At 42.9% G+C, this 16,453-nt stretch overlaps 1 protein-coding gene across 1 annotated transcript in view; it reads left to right on the top strand.

Annotated features, from left to right (window-relative positions):
- LOC124021801 (UPF0524 protein C3orf70 homolog A-like) overlaps positions 1 to 15,347 on the top strand; it is a 36,344-nt gene extending 20,997 nt beyond the window's left edge. The window contains exon 2 of the mRNA XM_046336926.1: positions 14,190 to 15,347. Within this exon, the coding sequence (XP_046192882.1) occupies positions 14,190 to 14,857 (668 nt within the window). The 3' untranslated portion in view covers positions 14,858 to 15,347. The remainder of the gene's footprint in view (positions 1 to 14,189) is intronic.
- Positions 15,348 to 16,453: the final 1,106 nt, after the last annotated feature.

Here is a 16,453-nt window from a genome sequence, read left to right as displayed (position 1 = left end):
ATCCTATCCTAGGTATTCCTTAAAGAGGTGGGGTTTCAGGTGTCTCCGGAAGGTGGTGATTGACTCCGCTGTCCTGGCGTCGTGAGGGAGTTTGTTCCACCATTGGGGGGCCAGAGCAGCGAACAGGGATGAGCGGGAACTGTACTTCCTCAGTGGTAGGGAGGCGAGCAGGTCAGAGGTGGATGAACGCAGTGCCCTTGTTTGGGTGTAGGGCCTGATCAGAGCCTGGAGGTACTGAGGTGCCGTTCCCCTCACAGCTCCGTAGGCAAGCACCATGGTCTTGTAGCGGATGCAAGCGTCAACTGGAAGCCAGTGGAGAGAGCGGAGGAGCGGGGTGACGTGAGAGAACTTGGGAAGGTTGAACACCAGACGGGCTGCGGCGTTCTGGATGAGTTGAAGGGGTTTAATGGCACAGGCAGGGAGCCCAGCCAACAGCGAGTTGCAGTAATCCAGACGGGAGATGACAAGTGCCTGGATTAGGACCTGCGCCGCTTCCTGTGTGAGGCAGGGTCGTACTCTGCGGATGTTGTAGAGCATGAACCTACAGGAACAGGCCACCGCCTTGATGTTAGTTGAGAACGACAGGGTGTTGTCCAGGATCACGCCAAGGTTCTTAGCGCTCTGGGAGGAGGACACAATGGAGTTGTCAACCGTGATGGCGAGATCATGGAACGGGCAGTCCTTCCCGGGGAGGAAGAGCAGCTCCGTCTTGCCGAGGTTCAGCTTGAGGTGGTGATCCGTCATCCACACTGATATGTCTGCCAGACATGCAGAGATGTGATTCGCCACCTGGTCATCAGAAGGGGGAAAGGAGAAGATTAATTAAGTGTCGTCTGCATAGCAATGATAGGAGAGACCATGTGAGGTTATGACAGAGCCAAGTGACTTGGTGTATAGCGAGAATAGGAGAGGGCCTAGAACAGAGCCCTGGGGGACACCAGTGGTGAGAGCGCGTGGTGAGGAGACAGATTCTCGCCACGCCACCTGGTAGGAGCGACCTGTCAGGTAGGACGCAATCCAAGCGTGGGCCGCGCCGGAGATGCCCAACTCGGAGAGGGTGGAGAGGAGGATCTGATGGTTCACAGTATCGAAGGCAGCCGATAGGTCTAGAAGGATGAGAGCAGTGGAGAGAGAGTTAGCTTTAGCAGTGCGGAGCGCCTCCGTGATACAGAGAAGAGCAGTCTCAGTTGAATGACTAGTCTTGAAACCTGACTGATTTGGATCAAGAAGGTCATTCAGAGAGAGATAGCGGGAGAGCTGGCCAAGGACGGCACGTTCAAGAGTTTTGGAGAGAAAAGAAAGAAGGGATACTGGTCTGTAGTTGTTGACATCGGAGGGATCGAGTGTAGGTTTTTTCAGAAGGGGTGCAACTCTCGCTCTCTTGAAGACGGAAGGGACGTAGCCAGCGGTCAGGGATGAGTTGATGAGCGAGGTGAGGTAAGGGAGAAGGTCTCCGGAAATGGTCTGGAGAAGAGAGGAGGGGATAGGGTCAATCGGGCAGGTTGTCGGGCGGCCGGCCGTCACAAGACGCGAGATTTCATCTGGAGAGACAGGGGAGAAAGAGGTCAGAGCACAGGTTAGGGCAGTGTGAGCAGAACCAGCGGTGCCGTTTGACTTAGCAAACGAGGATCGGATGTTGTCGACCTTCTTTTCAAAATGGTTGACGAAGTCATCTGCAGAGAGGGAGGAGGGGGGGGGGATTCAGGAGGGAGGAGAAGGTGGCAAAGAGCTTCCTAGGGTTAGAGGCAGATGCTTGGAATTTAGAGTGGTAGAAAATAGCTTTAGCAGCAGAGACCTAAGGGCAGGAAAATGTAGAGACGGGCGAGTGAAAGGATGCCAGGTCCGCAGGGAGGCGAGTTTTCCTCCATTTCCGCTCGGCTGCCCGGAGCCCTGTTCTGTGAGCTCGCAATGAGTCGTCGAGCCACGGGGCGGGAGGGGAGGACCGAGCCGGCCTGGAGGATAGGGGACATAGAGAGTCAAAGGATGCAGAAAGGGAGGAGAGGAGGGTTGAGGAGGCAGAATCAGGAGATAGGTTGGAGAAGGTTTGAGCAGAGGGAAGAGATGATAGGATGGAAGAGGAGAGAGTAGCGGGGGAGAGAGAGCGAAGGTTGGGACGGCGCGATACCATCCGAGTAGGGGCAGTGTGGGAGGTGTTGAATGAGAGCGAGAGGGAAAAGGATACAAGGTAGTGGTCGGAGACTTGGAGGGGAGTTGCAATGAGGTTAGTGGAAGAACAGCATCTAGTAAAGCATCTAGCATCTAGTCAATCTATACACAGTACCCCATAATGTCAAAGCGTAAACAGGTTTTAAGGAATTTGAGCAAATGTGTTAAGAAAATATATTCACATTTACATAAACATTCAGACCGTTTACTCAGTACTTTGTTGAAGAACCTTTGGCAGCGATCACAGCCTCGAGTCGTCTTGGGTATGACGCCACAAGCTTGGCACACCTGTATTCGGGGAGTTTCTCCCATTCTTCTCTCAGATCCTCTCAAGCTCTGTCAGGTTAGATGGGGAGTGTTGTTTCTCATGGTCTGAGATGCCTTTAGGTGCTTTGGCAAACTCCAAGTGGGCTGTCATGTGCCTTTTACTGAGGAGTGGCTTCTGTCTGGCCACTCTACCATAAAGGACTGTTGGAGTGCTGCAGAGATGGTTGTCCTTCTGGAATGTTCTCCCATCTCCACAGAGGAACTCTGGAGCTCTGTCAGAGTGACCATTGGCCCTTCTCCCCGATTGCTCAGTCTGACTGAGAGGCCAGATCCAGGAAGAGTCTTGGTGGTTCCAAACCTCTTCCATTTAAGAATGATAGAGGTCAAGTTGTTCTTGGGGACCTTCAATGCTGCATAAATGTTGGTACCCTTCCCCAGATCTGTGCCTCGACACAATCCTGTCTCTGAGATCTACGGACAATTCCTTCGACATCATGGCCTGGTTTTTGCTCTGACATGCACTGCCAACTGTGGGACCTTATATAGACAGGTGTGTGCCTTCCAAAGCATGTCCAATCAATTGAATTTACCACAGGTGGACTCCAAGTTGTAGAAACATCTCAAGGATGATCAATGGAAACAAGATGCACCTGAGCTTAGTTTCCAGTCTCATAGCTAATACTTATGTAAATGTACAAATACTTATGTAAAAAATGTAAACAATTGTAGAACAATTGTAGAAGAATTGTAGAAGAAGACTAACGTAACAAAACGTAACAAAGTGGAAGAAGACTAACGTAACAAAGTGGAAGAAGACTAACGTAACAAAACGTAACAAAGTGGAATAAGACTAACGTAACAAAACGTAACAAAGTGGAAGAAGACTAACGTAACAAAGTGGAATAAGACTAACGTAACAAAACGTAACAAAGTGGAAGAAGACTAACGTAACAAAGTGGAATAAGACTAACGTAACAAAACGTAACAAAGTGGAAGAAGACTAACGTAACAAAACGTAACAAAGTGGAAGAAGACTAACGTAACAGAGTGGAATAAGACTAACGTAACAAAACGTAACAAAGTGGAAGAAGACTAACGTAACAAAATGTAACAAAGTGGAAGAAGACTAATGTAACAAAGTGGAATAAGACTAACGTAACAAAGTGGAAGAAGACTAACGTAACAAAACGTAACAAAATGGAAGAAGACTAACGTAACAAAGTGGAAGAAGACTAACGTAACAAAACGTAACAAAATGGAAGAAGACTAATGTAACAAAACATAACAAAGTGGAAGAAGACTAACGTAACAAAATGTAACAAAGTGGAAGAAGACTAACGTAACAAAGTGGAAGAAGACTAACATAACAAAGTGGAAGAAGACTAACGTAACAAAGTGGAAGAAGACTAATGTAACAAAGTGGAAGAAGACTAACGTAACAAAGTGGAAGAAGACTAACGTAACAAAGTGGAAGAAGACTAACGTAACAAAGTGGAAGAAGACTAACGAAAAGAAGACTAACGTAACAAAGTGGAAGAAGACTAACGTGTAACAAAGTGGAAGAAGACTAACGTAACAAAGTGGAAGAAGACTAACGTAACAAAGTGGAAGAAGACTAACATAACAAAACGTAACAAAGTGGAAGAAGACTAACGTAACAAAGTGGAAGAAGACTAACGTAACAAAGTGGAAGAAGACTAACGTAACAAAACGTAACAAAGTGGAAGAAGACTAACGTAACAAAGTGGAAGAAGACTAACGTAACAAAGTGGAAGAAGACTAACGACTAACGTAACAAAGTGGAAAACGTGGAAGTAGACTAACGTAACAAAGTGGAAGAAGACTAACGTAACAAAGTGGAAGAAGACTAACGTAACAAAGTGGAAGAAGACTAACGTAACAAAGTGGAAGAAGACTAACGTAACAAAGTGGAAGAAGACTAACGTAACAAAGTGGAAGAAGACTAACGTAACAAAGTGGAAGAAGACTAACGTAACAAAGTGGAAGTAGACTAACGTAACAAAGTGGAAGAAGACTAACGTAACAAAGTGGAAGAAGACTAACGTAACAAAGTGGAAGAAGACTAACGTAACAAAGTGGAAGAAGACTAACGTAACAAAGTGGAAGAAGACTAACGTAACAAAGTGGAAGAAGACTAACGTAACAAAGTGGAAGAAGACTAACGTAACAAAACGTAACAAAATGGAAGAAGACTAATGTAACAAAACATAACAAAGTGGAAGAAGACTAACGTAACAAAATGTAACAAAGTGGAAGAAGACTAACGTAACAAAGTGGAAGAAGACTAACGTAACAAAGTGGAAGAAGACTAATGTAACAAAGTGGAAGAAGACTAACGTAACAAAGTGGAAGAAGACTAACGTAACAAAGTGGAAGAAGACTAACAAAGTGGAACAAAACTAATGTAACAAAGTGGAAGAAGACTAACGTAACAAAGTGGAAGAAGACTAACGTAACAAAGTGGAAGAAGACTAACGTAACAAAACGTAACAAAGTGGAAGAAGACTAACGTAACAAAGTGGAAGAAGACTAACGTAACAAAGTGGAAGAAGACTAACGTAACAAAGTGGAAGTAGACTAACGTAACAAAGTGGAAGAAGACTAACGTAACAAAGTGGAAGAAGACTAACGTAACAAAACAAAGTGGAAGAAGACTAACGTAACAAAGTGGAAGAAGACTAACGTAACAAAGTGGAAGAAGACTAACGTAACAAAGTGGAAGAAGACTAACGTAACAAAGTGGAAGAAGACTAACGTAACAAAGTGGAAGAAGACTAACGACAAACGGAAGAAGACTAACAAAAAGTGGAAGAAGACTAACGTAACAAAGTGGAAGAAGACTAACGTAACAAAGTGGAAGAAGACTAACGTAACAAAGTGGAAGAAGACTAACGTAACAAAGTGGAAGAAGACTAACGTAACAAAGTGGAAGAAGACTAAAGTAACAAAGTGGAAGAAGACTAACGTAACAAAGTGGAAGAAGACTAACGTAACAAAGTGGAAGAAGACTAACGTAACAAAGTGGAAGAAGACTAACGTAACAAAGTGGAAGAAGACTAACGTAACAAAGTGGAAGAAGACTAACGTAACAAAGTGGAAGAAGACTAACGTAACAAAGTGGAAGAAGACTAACGTAACAAAACGTAACAAAGTGGAAGAAGACTAACGTAACAAAGTGGAAGAAGACTAACGTAACAAAGTGGAAGAAGACTAACGTAACAAAGTGGAAGAAGACTAACGTAACAAAGTGGAAGAAGACTAACGTAACAAAGTGGAAGAAGAGACTAACGTAACAAAGTGGAAGAAGACTAACGTAACAAAGTGGAACAAAAAGTGGAAGAAGACTAACGTAACAAAGTGGAAGAAGACTAACGTAACAAAGTGGAAGAAGACTAACGTAACAAAGTGGAAGAAGACTAACGTAACAAAGTGGAAGAAGACTAACGTAACAAAGTGGAAGAAGACTAACGTAACAAAGTGGAAGAAGACTAACGTAACAAAGTGGAAGAAGAACTAACGTCAAAGTGGAAGAAGACTAACGTAACAAAGTGGAAGAAGACTAACGTAACAAAGTGGAAGAAGACTAACGTAACAAAGTGGAAGAAGACTAACGTAACAAAGTGGAAGAAGACTAACGTAACAAAGTGGAAGAAGACTAACGTAACAAAGTGGAAGAAGACTAACGTAACAAAGTGGAAGAAGACTAACGTAACAAAGTGGAAGAAGACTAACGTAACAAAGTGGAAGAAGACTAACGTAACAAAGTGGAAGAAGACTAACGTAACAAAGTGGAAGAAGACTAACGTAACAAAGTGGAAGAAGACTAACGTAACAAAGTGGAAGAAGACTAACGTAACAAAGTGTGAAGAAGACTAACGTTACAAAAAGAAGACGTAACAAAGTGGAAGAAGACTAACGTAACAAAGTGGAAGAAGACTAACGTAACAAAGTGGAAGAAGACTAACGTAACAAAGTGGAAGAAGACTAACGTAACAAAGTGGAAGAAGACTAACGTAACAAAGTGGAAGAAGAAACGTAAAAAGTGGAAGAAGACTAACGTAACAAAGTGGAAGAAGACTAACGTAACAAAGTGGAAGAAGACTAACGTAACAAAGTGGAAGAAGACTAACGTAACAAAGTGGAAGAAGACTAACGTAACAAAGTGGAAGAAGACTAACGTAACAAAGTGGAAGAAGACTAACGTAACAAAGTGGAAGAAGACTAACGTAACAAAGTGGAAGAAGACTAACGTAACAAAGTGGAAGAAGACTAACGTAACAAAGTGGAAGAAGACTAACGTAACAAAACGTAACAAAGTGGAAGAAGACTAACGTAACAAAAAGTGGAAGAAGACTAACGTAACAAAAAGAAGACGTAACAAAGTGGAAGACTAACGAACAAAGTGGAAGAAGACTAACGTAACAAAGTGGAAGAAGACTAACGTAACAAAGTGGAAGAAGACTAACGTAACAAAGTGGAAGAAGACTAACGTAACAAAGTGGAAGAAGACTAACGTAACAAAGTGGAAGAAGACTAACGTAACAAAGTGGAAGAAGACTAACGTAACAAAGTGGAAGAAGACTAACGTAACAAAGTGGAAGAAGACTAACGTAACAAAGTGGAAGAAGACTAACGTAACAAAGTGGAAGAAGACTAACGTAACAAAGTGGAAGAAGACTAACAAAGTGGAAGAAGACTACGTAACAAAGTGGAAGAAGACTAACGTAACAAAGTGGAAGAAGACTAACGTAACAAAGTGGAAGAAGACTAACGTAACAAAACGTGGAAGAAGACTAACGTAACAAAGTGGAAGAAGACTAACGTAACAAAGTGGAAGAAGACTAACGTAACAAAACGTAACAAAGTGGAAGAAGACTAACGTAACAAAGTGGAAGAAGACTAACGTAACAAAACGTAACAAAGTGGAAGAAGACTAACGTAACAAAGTGGAAGAAGACTAACGTAACAAAGTGGAAGAAGACTAACGTAACAAAGTGGAAGAAGACTAACGTAACAAAGTGGAAGAAGACTAACGTAACAAAGTGGAAGAAGACTAACGTAACAAAGTGGAAGAAGACTAACGTAACAAAGTGGAAGAAGACTAACGTAACAAAGTGGAAGAAGACTAACGTAACAAAGTGGAAGAAGACTAACGTAACAAAGTGGAAGAAGACTAACGTAACAAAGTGGAAGAAGACTAACGTAACAAAGTGGAAGAAGACTAACGTAACAAAGTGGAAGAAGACTAACGTAACAAAGTGGAAGAAGACTAACGTAACAAAGTGGAAGAAGACTAACGTAACAAAGTGGAAGAAGACTAACGTAACAAAGTGGAAGAAGACTAACGTAACAAAGTGGAAGAAGACTAACGTAACAAAGTGGAAGAAGACTAACGTAACAAAGTGGAAGAAGACTAACGTAACAAAGTGGAAGAAGACTAACGTAACAAAGTGGAAGAAGACTAACGTAACAAAGTGGAAGAAGACTAACGTAACAAAGTGGAAGAAGACTAACGTAACAAAGTGGAAGAAGACTAACGTAACAAAGTGGAAGAAGACTAACGTAACAAAGTGGAAGAAGACTAACGTAACAAAGTGGAAGAAGACTAACGTAACAAAAAGTGGAAGAAGACTAACGTAACAAAGTGGAAGAAGACTAACGTAACAAAGTGGAAGAAGACTAACGTAACAAAGTGGAAGAAGACTAACGTAACAAAGTGGAAGAAGACTAACGTAACAAAGTGGAAGAAGACTAACGTAACAAAGTGGAAGAAGACTAACGTAACAAAGTGGAAGAAGACTAACGTAACAAAGTGGAAGAAGACTAACGTAACAAAGTGGAAGAAGACTAACGTAACAAAGTGGAAGAAGACTAACGTAACAAAGTGGAAGAAGACTAACGTAACAAAGTGGAAGAAGACTAACGTAACAAAGTGGAAGAAGACTAACGTAACAAAGTGGAAGAAGACTAACGTAACAAAGTGGAAGAAGACTAACGTAACAAAGTGGAAGAAGACTAACGTAACAAAGTGGAAGAAGACTAACGTAACAAAGTGGAAGAAGACTAACGTAACAAAGTGGAAGAAGACTAACGTAACAAAGTGGAAGAAGACTAACGTAACAAAGTGGAAGAAGACTAACGTAACAAAGTGGAAGAAGACTAACGTAACAAAGTGGAAGAAGACTAACGTAACAAAGTGGAAGAAGACTAACGTAACAAAGTGGAAGAAGACTAACGTAACAAAACGTAACAAAGTGGAAGAAGACTAACGTAACAAAGTGGAAGAAGACTAACGTAACAAAGTGGAAGAAGACTAACGTAACAAAACGTAACAAAGTGGAAGAAGACTAACGTAACAAAGTGGAAGAAGACTAACGTAACAAAACGTAACAAAGTGGAAGAAGACTAACGTAACAAAGTGGAAGAAGACTAACGTAACAAAGTGGAAGAAGACTAACATAACAAAGTGGAAGTAGACTAACGTAACAAAGTGGAAGAAGACTAACGTAACAAAGTGGAAGAAGACTAACGTAACAAAGTGGAAGAAGACTAACGTAACAAAGTGGAAGAAGACTAACGTAACAAAGTGGAAGAAGACTAACGTAACAAAGTGGAAGAAGACTAACGTAACAAAGTGGAAGAAGACTAACGTAACAAAGTGGAAGAAGACTAACGTAACAAAGTGGAAGAAGACTAACGTAACAAAACGTAACAAAGTGGAAGAAGACTAACGTAACAAAGTGGAAGAAGACTAACGTAACAAAGTGGAAGTAGACTAACGTAACAAAGTGGAAGAAGACTAACGTAACAAAGTGGAAGAAGACTAACGTAACAAAGTGGAAGAAGACTAACGTAACAAAGTGGAAGAAGACTAACGTAACAAAGTGGAAGAAGACTAACGTAACAAAGTGGAAGAAGACTAACGTAACAAAGTGGAAGAAGACTAACGTAACAAAGTGGAAGAAGACTAACGTAACAAAGTGGAAGAAGACTAACGTAACAAAGTGGAAGAAGACTAACGTAACAAAGTGGAAGAAGACTAACGTAACAAAGTGGAAGAAGACTAACGTAACAAAGTGGAAGAAGACTAACGTAACAAAGTGGAAGAAGACTAACGTAACAAAGTGGAAGAAGACTAACGTAACAAAGTGGAAGAAGACTAACGTAACAAAGTGGAAGAAGACTAACGTAACAAAACGTAACAAAGTGGAAGAAGACTAACGTAACAAAGTGGAAGAAGACTAACGTAACAAAGTGGAAGAAGACTAACAAAAAGAAGACGTAACAAAGTGGAAGAAGACTAACGTAACAAAGTGGAAGAAGACTACGTAACAAAGTGGAAGAAGACTAACGTAACAAAACGTAACAAAGTGGAAGAAGACTAACGTAACAAAGTGGAAGAAGACTAACGTAACAAAGTGGAAGAAGACTAACGTAACAAAGTGGAAGAAGACTAACGTAACAAAGTGGAAGAAGACTAACGTAACAAAGTGGAAGAAGACTAACAAAGTGGAACTAAAACAAAGTGGAAGAAGACTAACGTAACAAAGTGGAAGAAGACTAACGTAACAAAGTGGAAGAAGACTAACGTAACAAAGTGGAAGAAGACTAACGTAACAAAACGTAACAAAGTGGAAGAAGACTAACGTAACAAAGTGGAAGAAGACTAACGTAACAAAGTGGAAGAAGACTAACATAACAAAACGTAACAAAGTGGAAGAAGACTAACGTAACAAAGTGGAAGAAGACTAACGTAACAAAACGTAACAAAGTGGAAGAAGACTAACGTAACAAAGTGGAAGAAGACTAACGTAACAAAGTGGAACAAAGTGGAAGAAGACTAACGTAACAAAGTGGAAGAAGACTAACGTAACAAAGTGGAAGAAGACTAACGTAACAAAGTGGAAGAAGACTAACGTAACAAAGTGGAAGAAGACTAACGTAACAAAGTGGAAGAAGACTAACGTAACAAAGTGGAAGAAGACTAACGTAACAAAGTGGAAGAAGTCAAGGGGTCTGAATACTTTTTGAATGTACTGTACATTGATTTAATTATGTCATATGTTTCACTGCTTTCAATAACTTTGTAGAACAGTCCTGTATGCCAAACTTATGATTTCCTCTCTGTAGCCTGTGGAACAGTAACAGCATGATTACCTCTCTGTAGCCTGTGGGACAGTAACAGCATGATTTCCTCTCTGTAGCCTGTGGGACAGTAACAGCATGATTACCTCTCTGTAGCCTGTGGGACAGTAACAGCATGATTACCTCTCTGTAGCCTGTGGGACAGTAACAGCATGATTACCTCTCTGTAGCCTGTGGGACGGTGACAGCATGATTACCTCTCTGTAGCCTGTGGAACAGTAACAGCATGATTACCTCTCTGTAGCCTGTGGAACAGTAACAGCATGATTACCTCTCTGTAGCCTGTGGAACAGTAACAGCATGATTACCTCTCTGTAGCCTGTGGGACAGTAACAGCATGATTACCTAATATAATAATAATAATAATAATAATAATATATATAATATATGCCATTTAGCAGACGCTTTTATCCAAAGCGACTTACAGTCATGTGTACATACATTCTACGTATGGGTGGTCCCGGGAATCGAACCCACTACCCTGGCGTTACAAGCGCCATGCTCTACCAACTGAGCTACAGAAGGACCCCTCTGTAGCCTGTGGGACAGTAACAGCATGATTACCTCTCTGTAGCCTGTGGGACGGTGACAGCATGATTACCTCTCTGTAGCCTGTGGGACTGTGACAGCATGATTACCTCTCTTTAGCCTGTGGGACTGTGACAGCATGATTACCTCTCTGTAGCCCGTCTTACACCATGTCTCCTTCAGAATGATGACATTTACAACTACAGTCCAAAGGTTCACTAGTGGAGGCCCTGAATGTTCCACATGCTAACTGATAGCGATTTAATATTGCAAAAATACAGTAACTACTAAGATACAGTAACTACTAAGATACAGTAACTACTAAGATACAGTAACTACTAAGATACAGTAACTACTAAGATACAGTAACTACTAAGATACAGTAACTACTAAGATACTGTAACTACTAAGATACAGTAACTACAATGATACTGTAACTAAGATACAGTAACTACTAAGATACAGTAACTACAATGATACTGTAACTAAGATACAGTAACTACAATGATACTGTAACTACTAAGATACTGTAGCTACTAAGATACTGTAGCTACTAAGATACTGTAACTACTAAGATACAGTAACTACAAAGATACAGTAACTACAAAGATACAGTAACTACAAAGATACAGTAACTACAAAGATACAGTAACTACAATGATACAGTAACTACAATGATACTGTAACTACTAAGATACGGTATCTACTAAGATACAGTAACTACTAAGATACTGTAACTACTAAGATACTGTAACTACTAAGATACTGTAACTACTAAGATACTGTAACTACTAAGATAATGTAACTACTAAGATACTGTAACTACTAAGATACTGTAACTACTAAGATACTGTAACTACTAAGATACTGTAACTACTAAGATAATGTAACTACTAAGATACAGTAACTACTAAGATACAGTAACTACTAAGATACAGTAACTACTAAGATACAGTAACTACTAAGCTGCTCTATCGATCTCTCCAAGTGGAATCAAAATCACTCTCCCTTCACCATGATGATGCAGGGATGAACTGCATTCCCTCCACCAGGCACTAGAGACTAAAGGACAAACCTCTGTCTCTGTCTAGCTACAGAGACTAAAGGACAAGTCTCTGTCTCTCTCTAGCTACAGAGACTAAAGGACAAGTCTCTGTCTCTCTCTAGCTACAGAGACTAAAGGACAACGCTCTGTCTCTCTAGCTACAGAGACTAAAGGACAAACCTCTGTCTCTCTCTCTAGCTACAGAGACTAAAGGACAAACCTCTGTCTCTCTCTAGCTACAGAGACTAAAGGACAAACCTCTGTCTCTCTCTCTAGCTACAGAGACTAAAGGACAAACCTCTGTCTCTCTCTCTAGCTACAGAGACTAAAGGACAAACCTCTGTCTCTCTCTCTAGCTACAGAGACTAAAGGACAAAGCTCTGTCTCTCTCTCTAGCTACAGAGACTAAAGGACAAACCTCTGTCTCTGTCTAGCTACAGAGACTAAAGGACAAACCTCTGTCTCTCTCTAGCTACAGAGACTAAAGGACAAAGCTCAGTCTCTCTCTAGCTACAGAGACTAAAGGACAAAGCTCTGTCTATCTCTCTAGCTACAGAGACTAAAGGACAAAGCTCTGTCTCTCTCTAGCTACAGAGACTAAAGGACAAAGCTCTGTCTCTCTCTAGCTACAGAGACTAAAGGACAAAGCTCTCTCTCTCTCTAGCTACAGAGACTAAAGGACAAACCTCTGTCTCTCTCTAGCTACAGAGACTAAAGGACAAAGCTATGTCTCTCTCTGTCTCTCTCTCTCTCTGTGTCTCTCTCTCTCTCTCTCTCTGTGTCTCTCTCTGTGTGGGTCTCTATCACTCTGTGTCTCTCTCTGTCTCTCTCTCTCTCTAGCTACAGAGACTAAAGGACAAAGCTCTGTCTCTCTCTCTGTCTCTCTCTGTCTCTCTCTCTCTGTGTCTCTCTCTCTCTGTGTGGGTCTCTATCACTCTGTGTCTCTCTCTGTCTCTCTCTCTCTAGCTACAGAGACTAAAAGCTAAGGCTCTCTAATGTTCTTTTCCTTACATCTTTAGAAGGCAGAATCTTACCCACTGCCCCCCTCCTCCCCTCCTCTCTTTTCTAGTCTGATCTCTCTTAAGGACATACATCTTGAAACAGGCACAGCTCTGCAGGAGGGCCACTTCACTAAAGAAAATACTGAGAGAAAGAGTCCTTATGTCATGTTGTAACCTTGATTTGATGTCATGTTGTAACCTTGATTTGATGTCATAACCTTGATTTGATGTCATGTTGTGACCTTGATTTGATGTCATGTTGTGACCTTGATTTGATGTCATGTTGTGACCTTGATTTCACCACTTCCCGCCTGTTCTCTGTACCCACGTTTCATGTCATTTCTGTACCAACTACATCACAGTGACTTTGATATTGCATAGTGCCAACTGTAAAGTTTGGTGGATGAGGTCTGGGGCTATTGTTCATGGTTCGGGCTACACCTCTTAGTTCCAGTGAAGGGAAATCTTAATCCATTTTAGAATACGGCTGTAAAATATCAAAATGTGGAAAAAGTGAAGGGGTCTGAATACTTTCAGAATCTCTCCCTCATTCTTTCCACCCTACTGTGTGTTACCATGGGAATCTCCAGTATAACACGTTCTCCTCTTCCCTCCCTCATCTGCTCCCCTCCCTAACTCCCTCCCTCTCTCTCTTCCCTTTGTCTCCTCTCTCTCTCTCTCTCTCTCTCTCTCTCTCTCTCTCTCTCTCTCTCTCTCTCTCTCTCTCTCTCTCTCTCTCTCTCTCTCTCTCTCTCTCTCTCTCTCTCTCTCTCTCTCTCTCTCTCTCTCTCTCTCTCTCTCTCTCTCTCTCTCTCTCTCTCTCTCTCTCTCTCTCTCTCTCTCTCTCTCTCTCTCTCTCTCTCTCTCTCTCTCTCTCTCTCTCTCTCTCTCTCTCTCTCTCTCTCTCTCTCTCTCTCCACTTCTCTCTCTCTCTCTCTCTCCACTTCTCTCTCTCTCTCTCTCTTCCCACTTCTCTCTCTCTCTCCCCACTTCTCTCTCTCTCTTCCCTTCTCTAGGTAAATATGTGTACCAGCCGATGACCAACGTGTGCCGCCTCCCCAGCACCCCAGTGCCTGCCATCGCCACAGACCACCCCCATACCATGGACCTGACAGTCTTATTGGCCGAACGCTTCCTCATGACCGCCCCCGCCTTCCAAGCCCCGCCCTGCCTGGAGTCGCCAAAGTTCTGCATCATCTCAGACCTCTTCGTGGACGACTACATGGTCAAACGCATCAATGGGAAGATGTGCTATGTCCAGAGACCTCAACCTTCAACCATGCCCAGCCCGCCTCAATCACATCCCCCTCACCCCCGGTCCAAACCCCACCCCCAACGGACCCCCAGACACCACCCACACCTCCAGCCCAGACCACACCCCCAGGGCACCAAGCCCAGTGCCCTGGGAGACAAGGTCACCACCCCCAAAATAGACCACTGCTCCTCCCCGTCCAGCTCTGAGGATTCTGGGATAAATGCGCTGGGCGGCCATTACATGGAGTCATGTGACGAGGGTTCTGAGGAAGAGGAGGAAGACGAGGAGGAAGTGGAGGAGGAGGATGAAGAGTTAAGTAGTGATGGAGAGTCTAGTCCACTAAGTATGTGGAATCAAGATGAGTGTTCTCTGCTCTCTCCGTCCAAGTCTATGGTGGAGATTATTGAGAAGATTGAGACAACTGTGTGAGACAACTTGCACTGTCGCGTTGAAATAGAGACGATGAGACAGTGATCTAGCCGGTTCAGCTTAGAGCCACACACACACACACACACACACACTAGCCTGTCAACGTTCCTCCAACTACAGTATACTAATCGTACAACATCAAAACAGTGACCTGTTACCTATGAACTTTGACCTTTCACCTGTTATAGCATGGTTATCTATGACCTTTCACCCTGTTATAGCATGGTTACCTACGGCCTTTCACCCTTTTATAGCATGGTGTACCGACCGCGTTCTACTCTGGAGTGATGTCACTTCTCTTTCCAGACCAGTAGTCAGCTGAAAGAATCCACAAATAAACAAGAGCACAAAGGAATAAGTGACTGTGATCTAGTCCACGTGATCTAGTCCACGTGATCTAGTCCACGTGATCTAGTCCATGTGATCTAGTCCATGTGATCTAGTCCACGTGATCTAGTCCACGTGATCTAGTCCACGTGATCTAGTCCACGTGATCTAGTCCACGTGATCTAGTCCACGTGATCTAGTCCACGTGATCTAGTCCATGTGATCTAGTCCACGTGATCTAGTCCACGTGATCTAGTCCACGTGATCTAGTCCACGTGATCTCCAGTCCACGTGATCTAGTCCACGTGATCTAGTCCACGTGATCTGTCCACGTGACAACGTGATCTAGTCCACGTGATCTAGTCCACGTGATCTAGTCCACGTGATCTAGTCCACGTGATCTAGTCCACGTGATCAGTCCATGTGATCTAGTCCACGTGATCTGGTCCACGTGATCAGTCCACGTGATCTAGTCCACGTGATCTAGTCCACGTGATCTAGTCCACGTGATCTAGTCCACGTGATCTAGTCCACGTGATCTAGTCCACGTGATCTAGTCCACGTGATCTAGTCCACGTGATCTAGTCCACGTGATCTAGTCCACGTGATCTAGTCCACGTGATCTAGTCCACGTGATCTAGTCCACGTGATCTAGTCCACGTGATCTGGTCCACGTGATCTAGTCCACGTGATCTAGTCCATGTGATCTAGTCCATGTGATCTAGTCCATGTGATCTAGTCCACGTGATCTAGTCCACGTGATCTAGTCCACGTTCTAGTCCACGTGATCTAGTCCACGTGATCTAGTCCACGTGATCTAGTCCACGTGATCTGGTCACGTGATCTTCCACGTGATCTGGTCCACGTGATCTAGTCCACGTGATCTAGTCCACGTGATCTAGTCCACGTGATCTAGTCCACGTGATCTAGTCCACGTGATCTAGTCCACGTGATCTAGTCCACGTGATCTAGTCCACGTGATCTGGTCCACGTGATCTAGTCCACGTGATCTAGTCCACGTGATCTAGTCCACGTGATCTAGTCCACGTGATCTAGTCCACGTGATCTGTCCACGTGATCTAGTCCACGTGATCTAGTCCACGTGATCTAGTCCACGTGATCTAGTCCACGTGATCTAGTCCATGTGATCTAGTCCATGTGATCTAGTCCATGTGATCTAGTCCACGTGATCTAGTCCACGTGATCTAGTCCACGTGATCTAGTCCACGTGATCTAGTCCACGTGATCTAGTCCACGTGATCTAGTCCA

This window comes from Oncorhynchus gorbuscha, unplaced genomic scaffold (genome assembly GCF_021184085.1).
Source record: "Oncorhynchus gorbuscha isolate QuinsamMale2020 ecotype Even-year unplaced genomic scaffold, OgorEven_v1.0 Un_scaffold_1216, whole genome shotgun sequence".
Taxonomy (NCBI): Eukaryota; Metazoa; Chordata; class Actinopteri; order Salmoniformes; family Salmonidae; genus Oncorhynchus; species Oncorhynchus gorbuscha.
This window is presented reverse-complemented; position numbering and strand designations above follow the sequence as displayed.